The sequence below is a fragment of the Hylaeus volcanicus genome, chromosome 4, assembly GCF_026283585.1.
Source record: "Hylaeus volcanicus isolate JK05 chromosome 4, UHH_iyHylVolc1.0_haploid, whole genome shotgun sequence".
NCBI lineage: Eukaryota > Metazoa > Arthropoda > Insecta > Hymenoptera > Colletidae > Hylaeus > Hylaeus volcanicus.
The window spans coordinates 7,279,050-7,293,066 of NC_071979.1; the positions used below are offsets into that span (position 1 = coordinate 7,279,050).

General features: G+C 45.1%; 1 protein-coding gene across 2 annotated transcripts in view; it reads right to left on the reverse strand.

Moving 5' to 3' along the window:
* The window catches only part of LOC128874607 (protein groucho-like), a 147,981-nt gene that overhangs the window by 25,989 nt on the left and 107,975 nt on the right, over positions 1 to 14,017 (reverse strand). For both annotated transcript variants that reach the window (XM_054119497.1, XM_054119496.1), the window contains exon 7: positions 10,536 to 10,561. In XM_054119497.1, coding sequence (XP_053975472.1) covers positions 10,536 to 10,561 — 26 coding nt within the window. The remainder of the gene's footprint in view (positions 1 to 10,535; positions 10,562 to 14,017) is intronic.

Here is a 14,017-nt window from a genome sequence, read left to right on the forward strand (position 1 = left end):
GTCCTCAATCGTGGACTCCAGGTCTGAAAGGGTTAACTAATAGTGAAACCCCCAAAAATTCTGATCCCTCGTTCCAAATTACACCCACAATTCCTTCAGCCCCCCCAGTGTAATTGCCAGTGTGTCCAAAGTAGCCAAACAAGTCTCCAAGCATCCACGTTTCCGAACTGTCCCTTCAAACGTTCAATCAGGTCTAACCCTGGCCCAGAAGCGAATTAATCCGTGCTAGGGATCGTGGGCAAAGGTTGCGCCTAGGTAGGCGAAGGGCGCAGGCAGGAGTCAATGTTGGTCGGGACTTCGGTGTCAGGATCTCTCTCTACCCTTTCAAACCCTTTCATCGACGCCTCGTCCGCACATAATGCAGCCACTCTAATTAAAATAAATTACACTCTCGCGTCGGTACGCTCTTTTATCCGTCGCACCCCCTCCATAGCTGGGTTTGGACGTTTTTTCCACCCTCGTCCGGTCGTTTTTTTCTGCACCGCACTTTCGACCACCAACCACTAGGGTGCGCGACACCGGCTAACCCCCTCCGACTCACCCCCTGCCCGTCACTCGTTTATTTGCACTTTATTCGAGATTTAATTTACCGACCTCCGGGACGACAGGGTCGTTGGTGTGAGCTCGACTCCGTGATGGGATTAAAAACAAAAAGGGAGGGCCACTGGTGAGGGGGCCAGGCGTGAAGGAGAGAAAGGAAAAGTTGGAAAAAGAGTGCAGGACGTCGGGGACCAATGGAGCAGGAAAAGTGAAAAATGGCCACCCCTAAAGAAAGCGACATGGAGGGAACGCGGGGGTTAAAGGAATTAATGATCTTGATCTTTTTAACTATTAATTATTGTTGGATCGACATAGGATCCCAGAAGGTTAAGCTTCAGTGTATGTAATCTCATGTTAAATAAGCTTTTGTTATTTAGATTCCTAAAACTATAAATATTTTTAAAAAAGAAGTATCTGTATTTCCATGAAAATTCTTCGATATCCCTCAGAGCAGGTAGGGAACGAAATGAAAGAAAATTCGAGAAGTTCAAAGGGTCAAGCCTTTAATCGGGATTCCCGTACCGTGACCGTGGCTACGCGAACGAGCGAATCGATAATTGGACCAGCTCGCATTGTTCCGATGATCGTAACGATCTACCGAAATCCCTGATTGCGCCGTTTCTAGACCCTTTCGTTTCGACCGTCATTGTTCCGCTAATTAACGCCGCGAAAATTCCACGATTGTGCGAGAAACAACAGAGCTGCTGAAGCCTAACGAAATATCGTATGGAATAGTTGAGCTACGAAATGCTGGGTTTATTCAAGACCAAGGATCAAGTCTGCATTTCTCACAGTTCATGTATCACAATATCCTGAGCATCGAAACGTTGCATTTTATAAATAGTATGCGGAGGCACATATTGCCGAGTATTCAGTTCAATGGTGAGAAGATTGCAAATATAATATTATGATCATAATTTAGGACGGTTTTTTAAAGTTTACTGTCATCATTGACTCCCTTTATAAAAGAACACTTTCGATGAAGTTCTCAGAGTAGAATTAAATTATTATTTTCTTAATATTTATTTTAGAGAACTCACGCGTTCGATAAGTGTCGCGTTCGTTGACCGTTCACGCCGCCGATCGTCGTGTTTCTCCAGAAACGAATCGCTGTCAGCTTTCGTCGCCGTTCGTTCCGCGAACGAATTAATGCGGCGTCGTTTCTCGAGCACTTTTCTCATTGCCATCGAGGGCCACTCGCTTTCGCGACAATTTGCCGCGAGCTACTCGGATCGGGCGTAAGTATCGTGAAATTCAATTAAGTTCGTGCTCGTGCAACTCGAGGAACTCTCTCGCCACCCTTCGCTCGAGCAGTTTTAAATTCCGTTTCTCCGCAGCTTGGGGAGAAAAAAAAAGAAGAGAAAAAAAAGCGTCTGCCCCGTCGACGTCGTGACAGCGATAAATAAATATTCCGTAGTCGTTCCCGCTTTTTCTCCCCGTTTCCAAGCCTCCCTTTGCAAAACAGTCGTCGACTCTCGGTGTTTCATGAATTGGTTATGAGTCGACACCTCGACCCAACGGAAACGCGGGAAAACTTGCAGTCATTCCGCTCCCTCGGTTCAGCTTTCTATCTTCTTAAGGAGAACACCATCTTCGCAGTTTTAAACAGTAACCTGTATTATTTTTCTTACACTTTGCACACTGTGACATTTGATAAGGTCTGTTTCCAATAACTTTATTGTTTTACGTGTTCCACGATTGGACATTTCTTACGAAAAAAATTCGTGAAAATGACGTTCATGTCGACACTGTAAGGCTGGCATAATTCTTTAAATATGTTTCATTCTGTTGTTCTTTGCTCTCGACTCGCGTTTTGTTTCTCTTTGCGCGCCAGCTCGAGAATCTCCGCGAGAAGAAATATTTTTCTGGATCGCGAGAAAGTTCCGCGGAAAACCTGTGATAGAGGAACGCCGTCAGAGCCAGAGGGTGTCGCGGGGATTGGAAGAAAAGCTTCTTCCGGGAACAGGAAGACGGAGCTTACCAGTGCGCGAATAATAACGACTCGCGTTCTCTTTCGTCCGTCGTCGGTTTTCGATTTGAGATACGAGCTTCGACCTCCTTCCTCTCCGCGACGTCTTTCCGGCTTCCATGATTTCTTACCGCGACGATTCCCGCGTCATGGACGACCTTCAGATTTAAATCGCGACGGATGAGTGGGAATGGTGGATTCTTGGTTGAAGAATATTAATTTTGAAGCCAATCTTGAATCGAAATAGATAGAATTGATTGGTTTAAAAATTTGAGGTCGTGAAGATTGATCTCTTGAAAAAAATTCGATATTACTTTCGAGGAAAGGTGGACAAACATCAGTATTACACCTCCAGTTTGCTAACTACTTTGATTCACAACAAAATACAGGACTTAAATATCGAACGTTCCTAAAATAAACGTTCAATCGACAAAATTACCCTACCAAAGAATTCGCAGTTAATTAAAACATAAAAGCAACGATTAATCCCGGCTCGCAATAAATTATGCTCTCCGCATTACCCCGAACGACTCTCCGAAAATTATTGAAGTATTAATCCAACAGACATGCCATACTTATTACCATTAACCATTCATTACCCCGCTCAGCATAATTCTCATGAATTTTTAACGGAGTATAAAAACCTTCGTTATCCGTATTCATCGCACGACATTCAACCGAAATGGTTGGTCACACCATGAAATAATCAGGAAACGGATGATTAAACATATTCAATTATACCAAATTCGGTTCGTCGAAATGGCTAGCAGAAGTGGAAAGTGGCCGTAACTCGCGAACAAGATGAAACCGGGACACACGTTCGTATAAACTGCTTTTCCACTGTTTTTGCGTCCCGAGTTCGTTTCTAAAGTGGCTCTTCTCGTGGTACGAAACACACACACGTACACGTACACGTACACGTACACCATTACCCGTTCCGACGTTTTTAAAACGCTCTTCCCCGCGTGTTTACAGACTCTTCGCGGCGCGCCTTCCACGCTCCCGTTTTCCCGGGTTAATTTCAAATTGCACCGCGTCGCCTCGTAATCCAGCCTCTCCGCTGGTCCCGTTTCGCCAGTGCAAACGTTTGCTTTCTCTCTTCGCGCCGCGGGAGAATCCGTCGAGGATAAACAAACAAATATAAATTTCTATGCTCCGAGTTTGCGCGGTAACATTTCCGCCGTTCTTGGAAGCGAAACGGGGCTCGAGGTCGGGCGTTGTTTGGAACACAGGCGAGATTTTATTCGAGCGTTAGACGACGAATAAAATCGACGTGCAACAGCTTATTCGTCACGTTTATTCGAATGGTTCAGTTGTAGGTGAACTATCAAAGAGTTAATTAATCTGAAGAATTAATCTGGATAGGATTAACTTTAAAGAGGTTCCAAAAATGAGTATTACCACACATGTTGGATTATTTCTAATTACAGATACAAAATTTTAGCCTCGCAAGAATTTTTGCGATTATTATTCGAGCATTCAACGTGTTAATGCAATTTTAATGTTGACAAGGATTTCACCTATCTCGGCGTTGTTTTCGCGCTCATGCGAGCTGGCAGGCTCGATCCCCGGGTACCAGGGAGAAGTACGGAGTCGAAAACTACCATTATTTGGAGTTCCAATTACGTGAGGCGCGAGCAACCGGTGCGCAGGGACACGGAACACGCGTCAGCCTCTTCCCAGCATCCAGTGCGACGTAGCAACAGAAGGGAAGCCAACGGTGGGAAGGGTAAAAGACCGACGTACAGCAATCAGTAACATTATACGACGCGACACGAGCCAACCACCCCATTAGCATTCATATTTCAATTTCATAGCCCTCGGGCCCGCGTGGTAGGGGGATTCTGTAAGGCTGTCGCGGGGTGGTGTGGAACGGAGATAAATAGAAGTTCGATGGGAGGGAGAGCGTGAAAGGGAAAAGCAAGGTGCAAGATAGGGAGAGAATGGAAGAGGATTACGTGGAGGGAGTGAGGAAGTTAGAGGGAAGGTTGATGGAGTGACGAAGACGGTTGAAGGGTGCAAGGGAGAAACGAAGTAGTGATGGGAACGATACCCCCTGCAAGTTGGATATTTGTAAGAGAAAAATGCTCATTTATTGCAAACTAGTTGCAAATGTTTATGTAGAGGATGCGAGGAAGACTGTGTGAAGGTTGATGGAGTGTGGAAGATAATTAAAAGGTGAAAGAGAGATATCCCCCTCAACAGTTCTAAATGTTTTCGTCCACCCTATGTTTTGATTTAACTTCAACCCTTGACACTCTACTTTAAATGTGCATAAAAATGTTTCCTGATAATCCTAATAATAACAGTAGTATGGATATCAAAGTTCTATTTATATTTTGCGAATGTATTAATTATATTTGCATCGATATTATCGCGATACCAATTCGATTACAAACACTGCAATAATGTATCGCGTGTACGGCTCAAAATTGTTCGTTCCATTAATTTCCAAAAATTAGCTTGCTGATCAATTGCCTGGTCTTGAATATTGCATTTCGAAAAGTCGATTAATAACATGCCCCGCGGACCCTCCATAATTTATAATTATTTACAGCCCTGGGAAAATATTCGCAAACACTGTTATTTCTCACGGCTTTAAAAATCATATAATTTTCAGAACAATTTTGGAAGTAACTGTAGGAATTATATATATTTCGTTAGTATATAGTTTATAGACATTACAGTGAAATACACGGGCAATATTTATATTAGATATTCATATAATCAGCACTTTTTGACCGAAAGCTGGTGTTTCTTTTAAATTACTTACTTTTACAATATTATTGCTATCGACACTATTATATCTCCGCGTATATTATACTCTCCCTTTCTTTTCGAGACCATTCGAATCGCACCTTCTTCCTCGACACGATCACTTGATGTCCAACCACACGAGCAAACAAATAAAATCCAAATTGAAATTAAAACCCACCCATGAATTTCCGAAGTAGACCTCGTCATTTCTCCCCGTCGCGGCGATCCTTTCGATTGAAAATGTTCGAAACGGGAATGGAATTAGTCCCCGTCGCTGGCTGTTCGAGCACACGTTTGTGAAAGCAGATCGAGCCAGCGGGATTATGCGCGACAGAGGGACATCGGGTTAGAGGGAGAGGAACGTACGAGATGAAACAAGCGAGAAACACGAAGGGAGAAAGAGCTGATACCGATGGAAACCTATTACCATCTATCTCAATGCCGGTGTAATGGATGCACAGCCCCGATTATCAATCCGTAATAATTGTGCATATTAAACGGACGCTAATTATCGGTCCGGCCGCGGGCCACGGGCACCGCCAGCAAATTGCGCAAGTTATGCTGGGTGTGCGCGCCGTTAAAACACGGCCCCATAATGACGGCGCGGAAAAGAGCCACGGCGAAAAGATAATTACGCTGGAAATCACTCTGCCCGAATATAACGCGACGGCCGCCGGCCGCAGCTATCGCCACCGCCGTCCCTCATCGAGCGGCACCGGTTTCGAGTCAATCCCTCCCCGCGTTCGAGTTTTATGAAACGTTCAACGTATTAATTAATGATCGTTATCGATCAGTACGACCCCAGGCGAGCTCCACTCGTGCGAGTAACGCGTCACGCGATTAATAACACGGACATTATTATTATTATTTCAGTCGAGTGTCGCTAGGGGGATTTCTTTACGCCGAGCGATCGATCATCGTCGAATCCTACAGTGTTGCGGTGGACGCAGGCCCTTTCGTCGTTGGGAGGTCTGGCCGAAAACTTTCTCGAGTCGTTCTTTTTCAATTTGTTGGGTTGGGTTGCTCGTCGGGTTGGCTTGCCAAGCTTTTCGAATTTTTAATTATCGAGAGTAAGAATTTGCAGGTGAAAGGTGCATTCTCTTGGTTTAGTATTCAAAGTTTTTGAAGCGGAATATCAGCTTTTTGGTTTCGAACAGTTGGTAGATTTTTGTATTCTCTTATTTTTAATTTGGGATTCCGAGAATACTGGATTATTTTCAGTTTTAATTTTGGACAAAAATTCATTCGGAGCTTGTCTCAACTTGCTTTGCAACTTGGAGAAATATCGTTCACATCGTGTACTTCAACGATATGCACGAAATGCTCCTATTAAAGTTTCTGTATGATAAGAACAAACGTTCAAGTATCATCATTTTTTCAGTAAAATGTTGTGCTCCCAAACTAAAACGAATAATATACTTTCAAAACTCGAACATTTTATTACATTTCCACGAAAGAACATTTTAATTACATTTCCATCAACTTCAAATGCAAACGTTAAACACTGACTCGCCCATCTCGACCAAAACATCAGCCGGAATTGTTCCGTATCACATTTTATACCATTTCCATTAAATCAATTTCAAACACGCCCCCGGAGGGCACCGAGGATACCGTGAATTTAGCGATTACTCGACTTCGACCCAATTGTCGTTCGCCGGAACAAGGAGTCAGTTAATTGGACGTCAAAAATTTCCAATCCCTCTGTGTGTCCGGTTTCGACGAAAACCCCGCACCGGATATCTCGCTTTTCTTCTATTTTCGCTGTCAAAAGATCGCCGATGCCGAACGAATCGACCATGAACCGCCCCCGCGAGCCGCCGTTCGTTCACGGGCGCCATTGTCTTCCCGTGCGTCGATCCAGACAGCGCGATAGTTCCCAAATCGATTTACCCCCGGCGAAACGGGCTTCTTTCCCCGCGATCGATCCCAGAACGATCCTGCGGGCCACTCGAGATCAGAAGCAACGACGGGAACACAGGCCTCGAGCGGTCTCTCGAGCCTTTTTTTGCCAGGCCCGAAGCGCTTTTAATAAACGCGCGCCGCGCCCAGCAGCCGCTTTATGTTATCAAAGGTGGGGTAAAGGGTGCCAGCGAAAGAGAAAAAGAGGGAGCGGGACACACCGGCAGGGGGGGGGAGGGAGGGGGATAACGGGAGAGAAGAACCGGGGGTTGCATTTGACGACGAGCTTTTTACGGCCCTGTGTTCCGGTGTTCGGGCTTTTACGTCCATTTCAGGTTTCCTCCTCTTCCACCGGCTGATCCGCCTGGCCCTCCTATTTCTTCTTCGCGTGCTCTTTCCCTTTTGTACACGCGACCCTTCAGTCTCTCGCCCTGTTCACCTGTTTTACTTTCCTGCCTGTTATTCAATACAACAGAGGGGATTGCTATCATCAGAATCTCGTCCCTTTTCGAGCTGGTCTTTTTGCGAACTGGATTAAAAAACGTAGAAACAGAGGTTGGGAAGTCTGTATGCATCTTGGACTATGTTTTGCTTTAAATTTCCGAGGGTGGTTTATTAAAAGATTATGAAATTTCGGGCGGTGACTCGAATGTGTGGGTAATTTGTGCGGTATTCAATTTTTAAAACAATCTCGTAACGGGGAGAGAGTTCTTTTAAAATTCTAAGATTCTAACTTGTTTTTTTCTTTAGATGCTTTAATCTAAAAATTCCGAGGGCAATAAACATACAAGCACTGTTTCGTTGAATTTGGAATTCAGACCATAATTTAGTTACCATATGCTTTTCGTATTCTTCGCTTTATTTTATATTTGTTTCAGCCACCTCGTTCTACACCATTTTATCGTTTCCGTATATAACACTCGTAATATTCCAGTATTTCTCACATTTTCTCTTTCCACCTGGAAGATCATCGTCGCTTAGATTCTTCGCAATTGGAAATAGAATAATCCGTGGAATTTTTGAAATTGTACCTTTATATACCTTCAAACGTAGTCGTTTTATCGAGGTTTGAGAAAGCGCGCCGTGACGTAACAGCGTTGAACGTAGTTTTCCTATATTGGCATTCATATTTTTCTCTCGGCAAATTTGTTCCCTTCCTGATGGAATATCGAGCATCTGGCTCAAAGCTCGACCGTATCGGCATCCGTTTGGCAGGTCTTGCTAACTTCCTCTGGCAGGAGCATCGACATTCGACGGATCGGACGAGGAGACGTTTAATCCCATTTTATTTGAAAACGATCGAAGAATTGCCTATAAAATAGGTGCTCTTTCCGAAACTTTCGTCGACGTATACGACTTCGACTGGAACTCCGCGAACAAAGTGGGTTTTACTTCTGGTTTAAAGACACCATTTTTAAAGTGTCCCAGAACTGCGCCAGGTAACGACGTTCCGATGCTTACTTAGCGATGCTTTAAAAACACTCAGCTAAAGAATCATTGTTAAAATAAAAAACTTCTTGCAGTCGAAACGATCAAAAAGTTGTCGGAATGGACAATTGCTTCGTCAAAGGAGAGGTACGGCAGGGTGTAAAATGAAATTAGTACGAGATTGGTAGACTTCTTCGAATGTTCAATGTATTTTGTATATTATATTAGGCAAAGTTAAGTGATTAGTTTGTTATTATTAGACCTGGACTGTATATAGATTAACGCATGGAAATGTAACATTAACAGACACTTTCTATACAGATCACGAGCTAGAAACTTTAAAGAAGAATATCTCCACGCTTGAACCATCAGGCTCCTTCCAAATTTTACTATACGCAGACAAAATTGATGCTAGCTCACGATCGATATTTAACAAAAATTCAAACAAGGGTACATACTAAAAAATTCCGTTAACTAGACTCACAGTGATCGTGAGAAATGGACTGAACACGGTTCCAATTTCAGATTGTGATCCGCAAAGAGAACGGCTGCCCAACCGAACAACCCAAAAACGTATCGTTATTTCGTGCCAGGTTTCCCTCCATTCGTCGCTAAAGAACGGATACACGCGAGGTTGGTCGTAAAATCCGAAGCGTTTCCCAGGGTTTATGGGTCGCGTGGCATTCGAAAAAGTCTCTCACCTCGAGTTGGATCAGCGGGATTGAGCGATGGAATCGGGACGAGGGGAAGGAACCTGTTCTACTCGAAAAACGACTTCGACCGCGTCGGATTTCATCTCGTAAAAGAAATTAGAGCGTCGTGTGGCCCGCGCTACTACGGAATGTCGACGAACGGAACGAATAAAACGGGGGAGATCTATACGATCTATACGATCGAGTTTGGGGAATGATAGAAGAAACAGCGCTCGAACAGAAAGGGAAAATAAAACTAGCAATGTTGTTGCAAAACTTCGCTGGTGTTATTACAGTTCGGAACAGGAGTGCATAGTTTGAATGTTGTCATGGGTAGAATCAACTGCAGTCGAAGTTGAACAGGTTAGTTTTTGAAGACGGAATTTTTTAGAAGAACATTAAAATTTATATGGAATTTTAATATTACATGTGCTGGCTTCGATGTGAAAGAATATTATACTTTTTAACGTGATACCTTGATTCAAGAATAGTAGATCAATAATCGTGCACAGAGTAAATGTTAATAACGAGGACGTTGAATAATCGGTGCAGTTGTATAACAAGGGACTTAGCAACGATGATCTTTCACAACTGATACAACTAGACGTCCACGTGGATCTAATCTGCAACCCCTGGCTCTGAAAATGACGTACAAAGAGAGCTTCCTGAGGCTTTCGTAGCAGTAATACTACAGATTCCATGACAATAATATTCGAGCAAGTTACCGACAAATTCGTGAAAAATAAACGGTGCCTTACTGTTAAGTCTTCCTGGAAGCATTCTCCGCAGTTAGTCGACGCGACGTCGTAACAGAGATTAATCGAATTTAATCGTCTGTCGACAGGTTTATCGAAAACCTGGCGAAAGAGGATTTAGCGTATCGCCTCGAGGATAGACGAGCGGATTAAGCGGGGTACGCGGAGCGGAAATCGAGGTAGCTGGATAATATTCCGGATTAATCGTCATCCTGTGCGCGTTCCTCGTATTTACGCATTCGCGCATCTTCCATGGGAGCGAATCTGCGAAGGAGTTCGCTGGCATCTCGATGCGATTATCGTGTTCCGGTATTCGCCGTTTCAGCGACAAATGGAGCCGATTTTGTGTCTCGCGAGCAACGAAATCATTGTTCAACGCGCGGACACCGAGTCGTGACAATGGTGCTCGATGTTAACAGACGGTTCGTCGATTGTCGATTGGCGGAACCGCAGATTGTATATTGTCTAGCGGTTAAAATGTTTGGTACTCACATGCCTCTCCTCTGCGGGGTTGAGACCTGCAACAAATGAAACGAGTTATTAGCATCAATACAGATTACAGTTTGGAATGATCGCCACCCTTAAGGTCTTCGTTACAACTTTTAATTTCATGTACTTTATTACATTCTTGTTGGGATGAAATTATACTAAACAATTTATTTAATAAATTATTTTCATGACCTTTTAAATTACGATTGAATGTTTAATGTTTTCTTTCTTTTCGGTATCACACAACATATCAGGTCGAAGAATTTCTGTAATGTGAATCTTGAAACCAATAAATTGTTTAATTTCACACTTCTGTTCAAGCTGACGTTCAACTTTTAATCAATATCACAAAGAATAATGTATATCCAGCCGAAGGTAGCCAACAGTAACGTTGAATACCATCGAAAGGGAGTCATCGAGCTCCGATAAAAGCGAATCGAATTTTTAGGTGGCCCCTAGAAATCCCGTTAATTGCCAGGATCGAGCGGCCCCCGTCGACAAATCGCGCGCATTCACGGTACAAGTGTTTCCCTTAAAGTCCACCGAGCGGTGCTGCCTTCCGCAGAGGACACCGTATTTCCCGGCAAATTGAACCTTCACAATGTTTTTCATGATTATTGCGGAACTAACTCGAACGGAGTCAGCGGTATGCCGGCGGAATCTCTTCCGCGCTGGAAACGAGATAAAAGAAAAAAGGGCCGGGGAATGGTCGGAAGAGGAGCTAGACTTCTCGAGGATTTCCGAGAAGGGACGGTGAATGAAAAGGAAAGAGGGCGGGAGGAGGTCGGAGGAGGAGATCCTGAACGAGAAGCTTTGTCCTCGAGAAGCAGGGTACATAGTTTTCCCTCGCTCGATTTCCCCCGACCTCCTCGTTCTCCGACCTTTTGTCGGCACACTTTGTCTCGCAGGAAATATCCTAACGATATCTTCTTCCTCCTGTTGTTACCCAGACCCACGTAAGAGGTACACGAGTCATTTCTGATCCTTCGAACTTGGAACCCGTAAATCGCACCCCCCCTCGTTTCGGATTTACTGTTAACCTTTTTAGAACCGATCAGTCGTTTACTGCATTTACTAAAAATATATATATTTTATTATTTTTGAATTGCAACGGGTTAAGAACGATTGCTGTAAAACTATCATCCTCCTGTAGGAATTTTTCTTTCGATTTACAAATCTTCTCATACAAATACCCCTAAATTCGATATACACTCTATCTCAAGGAACAAACAAGAGTATACTAAAATAGAAAGAGAAACAGTTACGATCCCCCTCTGGCACATAAGGAGAACTCATCGCCAGGAAGCCACCCCCGCGAAGCCATTCACGAATAAAGTAACTCGCGTTTTGCGCGTCGCGATGAAACATATCCGACGCAAGAGCGACTCAGTCGGTTGTTTTATGGTCGACCAAATTAAGGAAAAGTTCATCGCGCGCGTCCAAAAGGATCTCCGCCGAGCTATTACCGTGGCTGTCTGGGGGTGGCGGCGCGCGAACAGAAGGGTCGTGAATTTCTCCGCGTGGACCGTATCCAACTGGCACGGTCCCGTGGTTGCGACGAGGATGGACGAATTTGGCGACGCTCATCCAGCCCGCGAACCTTGCTAATATTCGTTCCTTTCGTCTCTATTCTTCTCGCTGCGCCGGGGAACGGTTCCAAGCACTCCTTCAGCGCCCAGGAACTTCCTGCTCCGGCTCGTAAACGGACGCGGAAGAGCGCGCATAATTTCATACTAAAACGCAAAGAGCTCGTTTGCCGCGCGGGAGGACGGGACGCGTCGTGCATCCTCGCGGAGACCCCTTCAGCGACTTTGCGATCATTAAGTCGAGAGCAGGAAGTATAATATTAGCAACCCAGGCCAACCGTTAGGATCGACACGCGCTATAGTTTGGGGTGAATCATACAAGGAACATTATTAAAACAATGTACATTATTCCATCGCATTTCTCAACTTTTTGCTGTATGGAGTCGATCGTTTCACGGTTCGCTGTCGTCATCCTCAACGTAACAGAGTCACGAAGAGCAGAATTTATCGTACGAGTCCTAGCACCCTACGATTCGGGACGCAAAGGTTACGATAGAAACGGTCCGCAAGGGGGGCCGTTCGATGGAATTCAATTTGCGCGTGTCCGACCGGTTCCGGGCGGCCATTGTCTGGTCGAATTATGCGGCGATTACGTTTACGTAATTTATCGTCGTTCGAGTGGACGGCCGCGGAACGCTTCCGGAATACAGAGGAGCGAAGGAGCGTGAACGATGCGACGATAGTGGAATAAGTTACGCTCGGTTTAATGACCCGATCCCCGGGAAAGCAAACTCGCCTCCCTTGCTTCGGACGTCGTAAAAGAAGTCGAACGAAAGAGAGGGCAAAAAAAAGGGGGACAATATCCTGGAGAGAATTACGAGAAGCGTACACGCTCGAGAGGACCTCGATCGTCCCGGGGGACCATTGCTCGCGCGACTATCCACGATGAAATGGTAATGCGAGCGATACCGGTTTCTAATCGTCTGTAAAAGAGTCCGCCTCGACTTACTTCGAGCTCCCATCGCGCTGAGTAGTTTCCAGAACGACAGGCCCGTGTCGAAGCATGGAGGGCCTTGGGGCCACCCCTAGAGATTAATTCGAGGTGGTTGGATGAATACGCTCGAAGTAAGAAGCTTCTGATGTTTATACTTGCGGTGCACGGTGATCAACTACTTCAGTTTCTGATTGTGAGGTTTACTTTGCGTTTAATTGTAGTTGAGGCGTGGAATGTAAAAGAGTTTGCAATAAACGAGGTTCTACTGTGTTTCTCACCCAACGGTCGACTAAGTGTTACAGGACTAACTGGTGAAAGTGAACTGAATGCATCCTAGTCTCTATTGACCAACCCCTCTATGTATCGACACCACACAGCGAGGTTGCAATAATCGAGGTTGCAATAAGCGAGGTTCTGCCATTCTTCTGGTCCAGATCTGAACGAAATCTTAACACAGTTCCCAATTGAACGACTGGAATGCATTCTATTCCTCGCCAACCATCCCCTCCTTTTATCGACTCCATGGAACGAGCTTCTGCAATAAACGAGGTTCTACCGCGCTTCTGACCCAGGGCTCAACGAAATCTTAATCCAGTAGTGACTGGTGGAAGTGGACTGGTGAATCGGATGCCGGGCGAGGAGGGCAAGATATTACTACGTCCAACGGGCGGTGGAGTCGTTCGCAGAGGGAGAATCCGGCCGAGTAAATCCAGGAGGAGAGTCAAACGATAACGGCCCCGCTTGGAAACAATTCGCCGGGGGCAATGTTCCGGAAAGGAGGGAAGAAGTTTCAGTCGCCGCGACAGAAATAGTGGCCCGTTACGGTTCCTTGCCTCTCCGATGCTTCTCGCGTTTCGAAAGGGTGTCGACGAGATTCCCCGTCGTTCGCCGGGAAAACTGGTTCAACCGGTGATTTCGGATGTCGTGGTCGTTCGCGAATTGCGGTTGGAGCCGCTGAGGGGAAC